General features: G+C 37.7%; 1 protein-coding gene across 2 annotated transcripts in view; it reads right to left on the bottom strand.

Moving 5' to 3' along the window:
- Nucleotides 1-2,864, bottom strand: part of LOC143677057 (disintegrin and metalloproteinase domain-containing protein 5-like) — a 96,875-nt gene extending 94,011 nt beyond the window's left edge. The window contains exons 1-2 of one of the 2 annotated variants that reach the window (XM_077152552.1): nt 2,729-2,864; nt 1,923-2,002 (exon numbers count right to left, since the gene is read on the bottom strand). In XM_077152552.1, the coding sequence (XP_077008667.1) occupies nt 1,923-2,002; nt 2,729-2,783 (135 nt within the window). In that variant the 5' untranslated portion in view covers nt 2,784-2,864. Of the gene's footprint in view, nt 1-1,922; nt 2,003-2,728 lie in introns of those variants that run through there. The other variant, XM_077152553.1, reaches the window with a different exon arrangement.
- Between the last annotated feature and the right edge of the window lie 11,618 nt (nt 2,865-14,482).

Raw genomic sequence — 14,482 nt, 5'->3', positions numbered from 1 at the left:
AGGATCTTCATCAGAGTTGCCAAACACATGGCCTTTGCCCTACAGATTTTGGACTCTTGCATCCCCAAGGTTGTGTGAGACACTTTAATACAATCTCGTATTTATAGATATCTCCTGCTGATTCTGTTTCTCTAGAGAACCCTGACTAACATAGTGGACATCTTAAGAAGGCATTGATCAAGAGATGCAGTAAAATCATGAAGACTGGAAAAGAAAGTTAAGAGCAATTCTCAGAGTTGTTAATACCTTTATGTGAGTACATGTTCAGTAGATCATCTTGCAATGCTAATGAACATCATGTTTTGTCATTAACAACTCTTCAATAGATAAAATATTAAAGTAAGCTGGATGTGACCTTTGCAGAAATTGTGTTACAAGATAACTTCAAGGAATTTTACAAACAAGTCTACAAAGAACTGTTAAAGAAAGTCAAATCATCATGGAAATTTAATTAGAGAAAGAGATATATAATTTAGATAATTATAGTTCACTTTCACTGGGTGACAAATACATTGATACATAATGTCTCATTCAATTTTTTCTTTTATTTTTATATACCTATGTATAGGCAAGTAGAAATAATTCAAATATAAGTAGGCACCCTATGTTTTATTTTCTAAATCCAGGAGCTCTCTCTATATGTTTCTAGGTACTGTCAGTTTGCCAGATCCTACCCCACATTATACCAAACATATTAAAATACAGTCGTATCCTATATTAACAATAATTTTCCATTGCAAAAAAAATGTATTTTTTAAATATTAACTTTTTTATTGTTACCAATAAAAGAAACACACTGAATTTTAAAAGAATGGTAGTGATTGGATAAGGGGGACACTCAAAAGATTGTCTACTCTGTGATAAATAATGGGGAAGAGGTTGGTATTATTAATCTTAGGAAAATGGAAATTAAACAGAAAGTCAAATGGAGTCTTCTCTTTCTAATCAGAAGGGACGCTAGTAACTTACTTCAGCGAGAGGGGAGTTCATAGCAGCATAGTAAGCAGGTTGGTAAATTAAACCCAGCTACCGCAAAACAGAAATGATAAAGAAAGGGGTTATGGGGACAGGAGGTTACCATCAGAGAACTGGGGTTAGTGGGGGAGGGAGAAGCCTGACACAAACAGTATATCCTTATGTTGAAAGGGAGGGAAGCTTTTTTAAAACCAGTAAAAGGGAAAAAACAAATTTGGAGAGCCATGATGATTATTAATATTAGATCATCTGATACTAGAAGGAAACCTACGAGAAGTAGATTTTCCAGGGGAATTATTAGAGAAGGAATGTACACTATCATCTAGGCTCAGATTATGAAATCCAGGTGCTAATTACCAGATAAGCCTATCTGAGAATCATCACCACTCGGATCCTACTATTTCACTGAAAGCCAAGATAAGCAGCTTGGGGGGGACCATCAGAACTTGGGTACGAAAAACCTCAGGAATCAAGGTAAATAATATTTTGATGCATTATTTAAAAAAAAAATCAAACTTAATGCAAAAAAAATCCAAGGTGAACAATACATCCAAACTTTTAAACAAAGATAGGTTCTGATGCTGCAATTACATAATTCACCTTGCCTGCCTCACCCAAATCCCAGTGCTGGGTTGACCCAGTTTTGTGCCACCCTCCGAAATTCTGTACTTGAGGCGAATGTCTCCTTTGCCTGACCTTAGTCCTGGCCCTGAGGGTTCCTACCCTAAAATCCTTCATCCTTCACAGGAACACGCACCTGCACACACACACACACACACACACACACACACGCGCGCAGTCACACACATTCGTACATATCGAAGTGCATCTGGTTATGAACTGTCAGCTCTGCCTCCAACAAGTGAGCTCCTGCCTGAGTTCAACAACCTTCTTTGGCATTACAGTTAACACAATTTAAGATACAAAAAATATCATTGCCCAATTACATGATTTTCTGGATCTCTGTTTGTGTCAAATGATGAAATCTTCTCTGGAACTGTGGTCTGCAGGAATGTTTTCTGAGGATCTGAAATTAAAAAAATAAGAAGAAGAAGATGTTATTTTAGAACCTGTAATCTTACATTATCCATTTCTAAATCTAATTTGGCATTTGTTTCTCTACATTGTTTCTCTTTTTGTATAATCTGTACATCTATTCTCACTTTCCACTGTCTTTCTGGTTCTACAAATATCTGAACCCTTGTTAAAATCTAGAGTTGTCTCTCCCACGTCCCCCCTCCCCCCCACACACACACATACACATATACAGACCCATTCCTGTACACACGGTTAAGCCATTTGACAGATTTTAGTAGCACTGAGTAGCAAATTACACCGTGGTAAAGAACGGTGGACATGAGAAAGCACAGGTGCATCCAGAAAACCTCATCATTTGCAAGGAAGAGCTGAGGAAGATTGGGTACAAGGGTGAGCAGCAATTCTCAGTGAAGCAAGTGGAGGACAGCAGTCTTCAAGAAATCACTGATAACATTTCTTCTTTATTCTGACACATCATTGCTAGAATCGCATAACTTTATACATGGAAAAATCATATATTTCATTTTGTCCATTTTACAGATAAAGAAGTCATTCCAGAGAAGTCAAAAGACTTTCTGCCCGGAGCCGGCCTCTTGGTCTAGGCAAAGTCTGCGCCTTGGACCCTGCACCGGAAAGTTGAGCCCCCAGAGCGAACCAGGTAGCCGCGCAGAAGCCTGGATGAGGGAAGCGCGCGGAGACAAGTGTCGGCACTTACGGGAGCTTGCCTGCAGCCAGCCAAGGTGGGAGAGAAGGACCAGAAGAAGGAACATGGCTCCGCCGCCCTGGAGCCCGGCCCGGGTAGTGGCGGTTGGGGCGCGGCGGGGGAACCGGCGCAGCTCGTGCGGAGCAGCTGAGCGCGCGAAGTGGTGCGGGAAGGAGGGGCGGCAGGCGGACAGATAGGAAAGGGCGCCCAGGAGAAAGGAAAAGAGAGGAGGAGATGCGTTGAGAGAGATACGACGCCGCTGGCGGGCCCTGAGTCCAGGAAAGAAGGCTCTCAGCGTTGACACTTCGGTTCCTTGTTAAAGAAGGAAAGAGAGCGTCATTTCCACTTCTCAGATTAGGGCAGTGCTCACAGCTCTTACTTAGGCATGCCTTTTGAAGTTATTTCTAGGGATAGTGATGGAGAAGAAACATAGATCAAGTTACTGGCAGCGAACAGTTTTCCTCACATTAAATGTGCACATCATCCAAACAGTTGCACTAGGACCAGACAAAAGGCATTTTTGCGAGAATTTTCCAAGCACTGGCTTTTCTAATACGTGTTATCGGACAGGCATTGAAAACAGGATACCCCATCCAATCCCTGTTCAAACACAGACTCTTCCAAAAACCTTCTCTCATATCCCAAGCTAATGTTCCCACGCTGTGTATTCCTTTAGCCTTTAGGGTTTTGTTTGTTTTAGCCTTGAGCCTTATAGTTTTTACTTATTTAATTAGAACTTTATACATTTCGTCTTCATTAGGGCCAGGAATAGTGTGCTTTCTTGGGGTCCCAGGCACTTTCCTTTGCAGGTCCTCACCCACATCTTATATATGTTGAAATGCAGCCACATCATATATAACTTGTAAAGAAGAAAAAAAACACAAGTATTTTTGTAAGTTTGCTCTGAAATTACTTATGTAAAACTAAGGAACGATATTAGCAGAATATAACAAAAACAAATCATCTTTAAAAAGAATCTAGTGGGGCGGGCCACGGTGGCCCATGCGAAAAAAAAAAAAAAAAAAAAAACCTAGTGGTCAAGTAATAATATCACAATAAATGGAATAGTCAAATGGATACACTTAATGAATGAGTAATTTGGATATCAGATTGAGAAACACAGCTAGAAAGGAACAAAGAAGAATAAAGAATAAAAAATAGAAAATGCAAAGTAAAGAGATAAGGAGAATAGAAATCGAAGTGTCGATCTTCAGATAAGACACTAGCAGTGCCAGAAGAAGAGAAAAATGAAAATAGATGGGAGGAAACACTTAGAGTGACAATGGAGAAAGCTTCTCTAAAGTTAAGAAAGAAGAGAGGGAAGTTAGATTGGAAGGACTCAGATCACAACGTGAACATTAGGGGGAAAACAAGAAAAAACCCATACCTGAAATTTAAAATAACCACAAAAAGGAAATTCTAAAATCTTCCAAAGGAAGAGAACAGACAACCTACCCAGAAATAAGAATCAGAGCGACCTCAATAGCCATAATAGATGACTGAAATCCGTGGGTTAGTGTTATTAAAGCATTGACTGACAATAACTTTGAAATATTATTCAAATGTGAAGGCAACAAGTTTCTAAATTTTTCTCAGGTATGTAAGTTCAAAGGTTTTCCACAATAATGCATATTGGACAAAGCATTTCTAAAAGTAACCGAATAGTAAGAGAAACAGAAGACACTGCTAAGTAATGGCAGAAGTAATGCTAATCAAATGTAATGGAAAAGTTTGTTTATATTTGAAAAATATGACCAAATAAAACAATGAGAACATGTATCTCTAACAACCCCGAATTGTATTTTTAGACAATATTATCCTGGTGGGAGGGATGGAGAGGGAAGATGCCAAAAGAGTAATAAATTTCTCATTTTGTTAGGGGAAAGTTTCTTAACCTGAATTCACATAACTAACGATCTTAAAAATATATCAATAAAAAATGACAGGACTATAGAAAGAAGTTGGCAAAAATATCATTAGAGTTCATTTCAACACATTCCTTATAATTATTGATAGGCCTAGCAGAGAAAATTTAGCAAAGATACATGAGGATTAAATGATTCATAGCAAGCATGGTTCACTAGACATCCCTACAATTCTGAATCAGCCATAGAAAACATACATTTTTCCCAGTACCCCCGGAATATTTACAAAATGATCATGTCCTAGGTTTTAAAATATTCCAACTAATTTTAAAGAATAAGCATATAATTCACTTTATATTTGCTTCCAAATATATTAATAATCACTATAAGTGGACCATTTAGTTATTTTTAAATTAAGGAATTATTGTATAGTTGGGCTGTAATATATCTTCTTCTCTTGGCTTTCTATTTGTCCTTTTTGTATATTTTTAGTCTTCTTACTTGTCTTCACTTGGATTGATCATACTTTATTATTTTCCATATTGACTTACAGTTACAGAGGCTAGAAGGCTTGCTTTCTCCTGGGGTTAGTATCTACTGGCTGGCTGCAACCTTTGGGATTCCTTGGCTTTTCTGTCATGTGGGAATGCCCATGGCTGCGTCTTTTCCATTCTCTTCCAGGTTCCATTGATTTACAGCTTCTAGTTTCTCCCTGAGGCTTCTCCCATTACATCTGAATTTCACTCTGCTTATAAAAGACTTCAGCAATCCAGATTAAAGCCTAACCTGGTTCAGTTAGGCCATACCTTAACTGAAAGTTAGGATCTTTAAGTGATCCTATCTACAATTAATGCACACTCACCAAAATGTAATCCAAGATTGTTCGGTTTGCTAAAACTGCGGGAATGCAATATACCAGAAATAGATTGGCTTTTACAAAGGGGATTTATTAGGTTACAAATTTATAGCTCTAAGGCCATGAAAATGTCTGAATTAAGGCATCAAGAAGATAATACCTGGACTCTGAAGAAAGGCCACGAACATCTGGACCACCTCTGTCAGCTGGGAAGGCATGGGGCTGGTGTCTGCTGGTCCTTGCTCCCAGTTCATTGCTTTCAGCTTTGATTCCAGTGGTTTTCTCTCCGTGTCTTGCAGGTCTTCTCTTAGAGTCCTCAGGGAGTTTTTCTCTTGAACCTTCAGTAGAAACTCTCTTAGCTTCTCCCAGGCAAACACTGGATTTCATCTGCTAGTTTAGCCTCTTCCTGGGCTTTTTCTGTCTGCAAGCATCTGTGCTTTCTCCAAAATGTCTCCTTTTTAAAGGACTCCAGTAAGCAGATTAAGACCCCACTTGAATGGACAGGGTCACATCTCCATGGAAATAACTTGAATGGACAGGGTCACATCTCCATGGAAATAACTTGAATGGACAGGGTCACATCTCCACGGAAATAACTTAATCAAATGGTTCCACCCAACAATAGGTCTGCCCCCACAAGGCTGGATTAAAACAATGTGGCTCTTCTGGGGTGCATAACAGTTTCAAACTAGCACAAAGACCTAAGAACCCAAATTTGGGTACACAATTCAAACTACCACGCTCTCATAACTCATGATGTGTGTGTCTTATTTAAGAAATCTTCATTTAATTCTATGACACTAAGATTTTCTCCTTCTTATAAGATCTTGTAGTTTTAACTCATATTTAAATGTACGGTCAAGGCATTTATTTATTTATTTATTTATTTATTTATTTATTTATTTATTTGCATATGGCTATCTAATTATTCCAGAACCCTATTAAACGTATGATTGCTCATTCATTGAATTACCTTGGTGCCTTTGTTGAAAATCAGTTGTTATGTTTGTCTAATTCTGGACTCTATTCTAGTACATTCAATTATATGTCTGTGTTTAAGGCAACATCATCCCACATTGCCTAGAAAACTAGTTTTTAAAATAAAATTTTAAATCAGGCAATGTAAATCCTCCGAAGTTTTTATTCTCTTTCAAATTGTTTTGGCTATTTTGTAAGTCCATATAAATGTCTGTCAACCTCTCAATTTTTGTGAATAGCCTGCTAGAATTTTGATTTGAGATTGCATTTGAATCTATAGATCAATTTGGGGATAACTGACATAAACATTGGGTCTTCCAATACAAAAGCATAATATTATCTGTCCATTTATTTAACATATCCTTATCCTTAACATTCCTCAACAATTTTGTAATTTTCGGTGTACAGATATTGCACGTTGTGGCAGACAGATTCTAAAGGTGCTTCCTATTTTCCCCACCTCCTGGTATTCAGACTTTGTTACCTCTAGTTATCCCACACATGGTTTGTTTGCGTGTGAGTGGGACCTGTAACTTGTCTCTAACAAATAGAGTTGTACATAGGTGAAGGAATATCACTGTTGTGGTTATGTCGTATTATATAAGATTCTGTCTTGCTTCTACTACTCATTCAGGAGACTCTCAGTTTTGGCTTAATGAAGCAAGTGGCCATGTGGAGAAATCCTACTTGGTAAGTGTGGGGGTTAATTTCATGTGTCAATTTAGCTAGATTATAGTGTTCAATTGCTTGGTTAAGCAAGCATTGGCCTGATGGTTACTGTGAGGGCATTTTAAAGAAAGATTTAAATTAGTTAGCTGATTGCATCTATAGTGGATTACATTTACAATCAGCAAAGGAAGTTGCCTTCAACAATGAGAGAAGTCTCCACATCTGATTAAAGGTCTTAAAGTGACAAGTGAGGATTTTAGCAGTCAGGAATAAGAATTTCCATTTCTACTTCAGCCAAATCACTTCTCCTGGGTAACTGAACATCTCCTTCATTGGAATTCCCAATTTGTGGCCTGCCTTATGGAATTTGGGCTAGCCAATCCTCAAGATCACAGAATCAATTTCTATAATAAATTTCTTTACTCTGTACATATATCCTATATATTCTGCTTCTCTATAGAATCCTGAGGACTAATATAGTAAAGAACTGCAGGAAACTTCTAGAAACTATAGGCAACCTCAGGTAGCTGAGAATAAACTACACCAACAGCCATAAGAAATCAAGGCGCTCAGTCCTACAATCTCTAGAAACAAGTTTGTTGACAAACTGAGTGATCTTGGAAGACAGTGATTCACCAGTCAAGCCTCCACATAAGAATGCAACCCAACAGGTATTTTGATTGCAGCTTTTGAAACTCCAGGCAAAGGAATTACCTAAACCATGCCCAGATGCCTGACCCAAAGATACCAGGAGATAATAAATTCATCTTGTTTTAAGCTGTTGTTTGTGGCAATTTGCTACACAGAAATAAAAAACAGATGCACACATTTTTTTGTCAAATTTATTCCTACCAATTTCATATTATCCTATTGTAAATAGATTTTATCCAAAATCAACGTCCAATTTTCTGCTATCAGTCTACCTTATCCTTGGATCTTGCAATCTTGGTAGACACACTTATTTGTTCTGGTAGCTTTTTTCTATTCCTTAGGATTTTATATATAGATAATTGTGTTCTTGTGAATGAAAATTGTTCACTATATTGCAATTAAATACATAAATTTCAGTAAATGTCCCAAATTCTCTGGAATATATAAATCTCTGAAGCAAATTATACCCAAGACTATATGAAGACTTTTGCTCTAGAAACCCTCCAGTAAAAAAGAGGCACAACTTAGGAAAGAACACAATACAACCTATAAAGTAGTCTTGCCAAAAAAGTAATCAAATCTGAATTTAAGGATGCCTGTAGATCTTACTGGAAATTTAGAATTGCATCCATGAGTGATAAATTATAAAGAAAAGCAATAAAATGTTTTCCCTAAAAGTCATGGGCTTAATTTGGGAGAGTACATGCAGAAAGTTTTAATGGGTGAATAGGCATGTTAGACCTAGTATAATGACAGAAAAGAAATTATAATTGGTGCCTCATCATCCTTCCTGGCTTAGTAGTAAGCTTCCCTTTGGGTTACCATCCCAGCTAGCCCAACTTTGGGTATAACTGCAACTACAGGGATGAAAGGAGCTGCTCCTAGCTTCTCTGAATGGCCACTTGCCCTTTTGCATGGCCTGATTACTAGCAAGATCTGTATCTCCATTTGGCCTGGATAATAAGAAGCTGCCCTCAGTTTCTCCAAATAGCCCCTGCCACTTCTACTTTTCATGCCATATACTTTGAAACTTCCAGTCTCCAATATCTACAGGAAAGTCCTACCCTCCTCTCTGGGTGAAAAAAAAAAAAAAGATAACCGTTCAGGACAGAGCCCTTCCTAAAGAGTTCTATCCATACTGCTCTAAAATAAATATGTGTTTTTATATAAATATATAAATTAGTACTCTGAAGTCCAAGAAGAAAAAAGAGGGGCGGGCCGCGGTGGCTCAGCGGGCAAGAGTGCTTGCCTGCCGTGCCGGAGGACCCCGGTTCGATTCCCGGCCCCAGCCCATGTAAAAAACAAACAAACAAACAAAATATAATAAAACAAGAAAATGTTTAAAAATGTTTCCCTTTCTTCCTTCCATCCTTCCTTCCTTCTCTGTCTTTCCTTCCTTTCCTCCCTCTCTCTTTAAAAAAAAAAAAAAAAAAAAAAGAAGAAAAAAGAAAAATCCTCTGGGCAGCAGGATTTAAGGCCTCAGTTTGTGTAATTACTATGAACAAACCTGAACATCAGAAAGAAACTTTCCCTGGAATTTCCCTAAGCTCCTGGAGGGCTCCCTCAGGAAAAAGGCAAAGAATTTTTCCAACTGTCTGTTTACATCTTTAAGTGAAATAGATCTCATAATTGGAAACAATTAAAAGAAGGGCACAGGAACTCTCAAATCCCACAACCCTCATTTAAAACTTTTAAAATCAAGTTCTACAGACCAGACCTCATTCTTCCTGTCCCATCCATCCCTGTCCCAGGGCTTCAGCACATAAGGCAGCTGTGGGGAAGGACTGGGTGCGGAAAACTGGGGAAGTGTGGTTTAGAATTCTTTTTCTCTTGGCCTGGAGATTAGAAATGGTAGGTATAAAAAACGCTGCTAGAATAGGCCAAGTTTTTAAAAGTATTTTTTCCAATAATAATCTTTGCAATGGTAATCATTGTAATCAGATCATTATTAAAATAAAAATAGCTTTGGGATAGGAGTCTAATAGGAATAAGATCTAATTGCCTAATTTCAGTGAGTAAAATGAGAAGTCCTTAAGAACTATGGGTAAGTTTTCCTTAGATTTATGCTAGGGACAAATTAAACAATTGCAGTATATTTTGCAGAGCTTGATAGTCAATGTACTTTAAAGTTGTTCATAATTTTAGTATATTATAAAAACAAGGAAATTTTTTTAACCTCCAATAGAAAGAATAGAAAAGCAAATACAGCTGTAAAATTGCAACAGCGAAGTCTAATTCGATTCCTGTTTTCATGATGATTTTTTAATTGAACAAATGCAATCTTATTCTGCTTAAGAATGTTCTCTCTAGATTTATACAAGCGTACCAATAAAATGAGCTAGTATTATAAGTATAGTCTCAAAATTCCTCTTAAAAATAGCCTATCTAGACAGGTTACATAAACTGTGCAATGGACCTAGTAATAATGACATTTATATAATATAATAAAATGAGAATATGCTGACATTTCAAATATAACTTGTTTAAGGAGTAAACTGAGTTGAGTAGGAAATATAAATGAGACTTTTGTAACATTAATTACTTGGATTTTAAAGAAAATGGCTTTTTAATTACCTTGGCATTTGTCACCCCAGTATGTGGAAGAATTTAGATTTGTAGTAGCTTTGCTAATGTCAGGCAGTATATTTTGATAAGATTAGTAAGTGCTGCCGTGAATGAGAAAAACATAATTGTTGGCTTCAAAGAGTTTATATTCTAGTAACAATATTCTTGTACCATAGCAAAGTATAAGACAGTAGTAGTGAAAGTACCTGCCAATTATCCTAATGAAGAAGCAAAAATGCTGGAATAACTTTTTAAAAAGCAGATGTATAAATAAAGATCTAATGCTTCTCTAAAACTATATGTGATCAGCAATAAGTCAGAACTTCATCTGCAACAAAAGGGACTTTAAAAGGGAAGCAAGAAAAATACATAAATTATGTTTTACCTGTTAATTAGCATAACTCTGGTAAATATGTAAAGATGAACAGGACAAAATGTCTTCTGTGGTTTGTGATTGATGACCCCACTATGAGACAACTGCCAACCATCTTTATTTCTGAAAGTAGCTTCATTTAAAAGTGCTTAAAGGAAAATTAAGGCTTTTAAATTTTAAGCTCTTATATCAGTCACAATTATTCCTGACTTAAAAAAATTACCCTGGACTCTATGAAAGTTTTACTTATTAAGTTTAGCTTTCAGAGACTTAAAGCCTCCAGGGTGTTCGTATGCCAGATAAGCCCTGATACAAAAGGACCAGTCTCTCTAAGAACAATGAGCAGTTTCATTCCTCTGCCCCATAATGGTGATGCCCCTTTTCAGCAGGGAAAAGAGCAGGCATCATCCAGATAGCCCTCAAGATTTGTGACTGATCAAATGACAGGGAGACGTTTTAACTGAGAAGTTAAGCTGTCTTTTTTTTCTTGTTTATAAATTTTGTCAATATCTTTCTTTTATTTACTTATTTTTTTGCATGGGCAAAAAAGTTAAGGTTTAACAAATGATTATGACTACTGAATCACCACATAAATATTCCCTTTTTTCTTTCTGGTATACTAGAGAGGGGGAAATACCCGAAATCTCTGAACTATGACCCAGCTGCTCCGATCTCTGATAATGATTGTAAGAGCCTTTATCTTGTACCTTTGTGAGTATAAAAGCTGGTACTCCTTTATCCATTTTTTTTTTTTTTACTTTGGAAACTTGTAAGGGCAAAATCCCCAAATGTTAATGGAGGAATTTGAATCAGCTCAGAACCCACCATTAACTGGTTCCAGCACAGTTTCACTCCTTTCCATTTGTCAGTTGTTTCTGCTATTGAGATGGTAATTCTCTCTTCCTGCTTAAACTTGCTGTTGAATTGTAGTTACTTCATCTCCCCTTGTTATAATCCATAAAACCCTTGAACTCTCTAGACTCAGAGAGACAGAATTTTAGGTCAATAAGCCATTTTTCTCTCCTACTTCATGCCAAATAATAAGCTCTTTCTTTGTAACTCTGGTGTCTCAAGAATTAGTCATTTGAGCATATCAGGCATAAAATCAACCACTTCTGTCTGGTATCAATACTGGCTCACATACTAGAGTGACCTCTGAGGTATGGTCAGCTGGCACTCTGGGAAGAACCATAGCTGTCCATCCACCAATGATTGAGCTCATCTCCAAGTCTTGAAACCTGGCACTAATGGAGAATATAGGTTTGTCCAAGATTTAAAAACTAAACAAAATTGTACACGACCCCTTATTGACAACTCTAACTGGGAACTTCGAACAGTTCTCTAGGTTAGACTTAAAAGATGCTTTCTTCAGCATACCTGTGGGTTTTGAATCCCAAGAAATATTTGCCTTTGAATGGGAGGACATGGACTGACTAAAGGTAAAGAGCAATTTATGGGCACTGAGCTATCACAAGGATTTAAGAATTCTCCCGCATTCTTTGGTGGATTCTTAGCAAAAGGTTTGCATGATTTGCAACTACGTGGAGGTGTCCTTTTGCAATACGTAAATTATATTTTGATAACCAGCAAAACTGTAGAAAATTCAGGTGCAAATACTACTAAAACTCTGAACTTCCTTAATGCTAGGAGATATAAAGTGTCTCAGGGAAAAGCTTTAACTACTAAACCCTATTTAATGTATTTAGGGTGAAAGGCAAACTCACCAGTGTTAGGTCGGGTGAACGGGGAGGGGCACTGCAACTGGAGCTGCGGGTCACCCCTTCCCAACCTGACTTCTGGAACTAATGAACCGCCCCTTCCAGATGTCACCTGACCTCCATCCTTAAAGCTGCCAGCGCCCAAGCCCGCATGCGCACTCACCTCCCTCTGTCTTGGGTTTGATGAGCTCTGCCTGGGCGCACAGAAATAACCGCCCCCCCACACACACACACACACACTTTAAATTTCCTGGTCTACCTTTCTTCTTTCTCACCCTTTCGCCTCCTAAACCTTTCAACCAGGAATGAGGGGGAAACAAAGGCATTCAAACAAAGGCTTTATTTCAGGAAGAAACTGAGCCACTCAGGCAGTATTTTAAGAGAGAGAGAAATGGCCACCCCAAGGTGGCAGGGAATAGGATTTTCATGGTTTATGGTTAGGGAGATAGGGGCAAGGGTTGGGCAGGTTTCTATTAGCTCGTTTTCAGAAACAGGGGGCTAAGTTAGGAGCTGCCAGCTTTCCATTGGTTAAGTTTAAAATTTAAGTGCTGCTTTAGGTATGCAGGGTTGTAATTGCTGGAGGGTAGCTATTAAGGGGAATTTATGCAAGAACACTTTGCCAGAGAGTAGAGGTTGAATAATGGGAGGTTATCACAAGTGGGCAGCTGCTAGAGGGTGCAGCAGCACTCAGGCTGTTGTCAGAGAGAGGCTCTCTGAAATAAATGCTGGGGGGAGGGCGGGGAGGTGGGTGTCACATCATGAGGGAAGGGCTCTTGTTTTCCAGGCCTAATATAGAGTATTTACAGTCCTTTTATACAATATGGATATATGAGTAAAACATATGGATTAAAAATAAATAATAGGGGGGACAAATGTTGAAATAAAAATATGTATATATATTGGATAAATGAAAATACTAGTGGTCAATTAGAGGGAGGGGTAAGGGGTATGGTACATACGAGTTTTTTCTTTTTTCTTTTTATTTCTTTTTCTGGAGTGATGCAAATGTTCTAAAAAAATGATCATGGTGGTGAATATATAACTATGTGATGCTGTTGTGAGACATTGATTGTACACCATGTACGGAATGTTTATATGTTAAGGATTTATGTGCTTGTACATTGTTTTGTTAAAAATTTTTTAAAAAAAGAAAGTCTGTTCCTTACAATGCTCTCCACTTTCTTATTTTCCTTGATCTTGTTGGCATGCTAGGAGGGGATTAGGTGACTGAATTTGGTCTATCATGCTTTCATTGTTTGAACATTGAATATTGAATAAATGTGATGACAGCAGCTGGTCTGGAATTCGTTTTAATGGAACCTGGATCTAGCAACAGGTTCTGAGACTATGTTCAGAAGTTGGGGATGTGCACAAATCATAGAATAATGGATAGATTTTTTTATTGTCTTTCTTAGTTTCTGCTTATTTTTTAAAATATTTTCCAAATTTTCTATAAATTCTATCAGTTACTTAATGTCCATCTAAATATATGACCAAGTGTTTTTCTTGAAAGGAAGAATTCTGACTGCTACATCTTCCATAGCTGCCATTCAGAAGGAAATTGAGGATTCTCCTTCTCTGTGGAGCTTCACAACTTTAGAAGTCCATTTCCTGTTGGTGTAAGACAAAGGAGCTATGGAATTTGTTATGGAACTTCTTAGGGATCAGAAGCTCCTTTTGTTGCAATGGGAGTATTATAAGTCTAAAAGTATATCTGTTCTAGTTTGCTAGCTGCCAGAATTCAATATACCAGAAATAGAATGGCTTTTAAAGGGGGGAATTTAATGAGTTGCTAGTTTACAGTTCTACGGCCAAGAAAATGTCCCAATTAAAACAAGTCTATAAAAATGTCCAATTTAAGGCATCCAGGGAAAGATACCTTGGTTCAAGAAGGTCAACGACATTCAACATTTCTCTCTCAATGGAAGGGCACATGGCGAACATGGCAGCGTCTGCTGGGTTTCACGTGGCTCTACCAAAAAAGGGACTCTCTCCAAAATGTTTCCTCTTTCAAAGAATTCCAGCAAGCAACTCCACCTTCAGTGGGTGGAGACACACCTCTATGGAAATCATCTAATCAAAAGTTTACCA

This window comes from Tamandua tetradactyla, chromosome 3 (assembly GCF_023851605.1).
Source record: "Tamandua tetradactyla isolate mTamTet1 chromosome 3, mTamTet1.pri, whole genome shotgun sequence".
NCBI lineage: Eukaryota > Metazoa > Chordata > Mammalia > Pilosa > Myrmecophagidae > Tamandua > Tamandua tetradactyla.
Note: the sequence above shows the minus strand (reverse complement) of the source record. Positions and strands in the feature narration are given on the sequence as shown.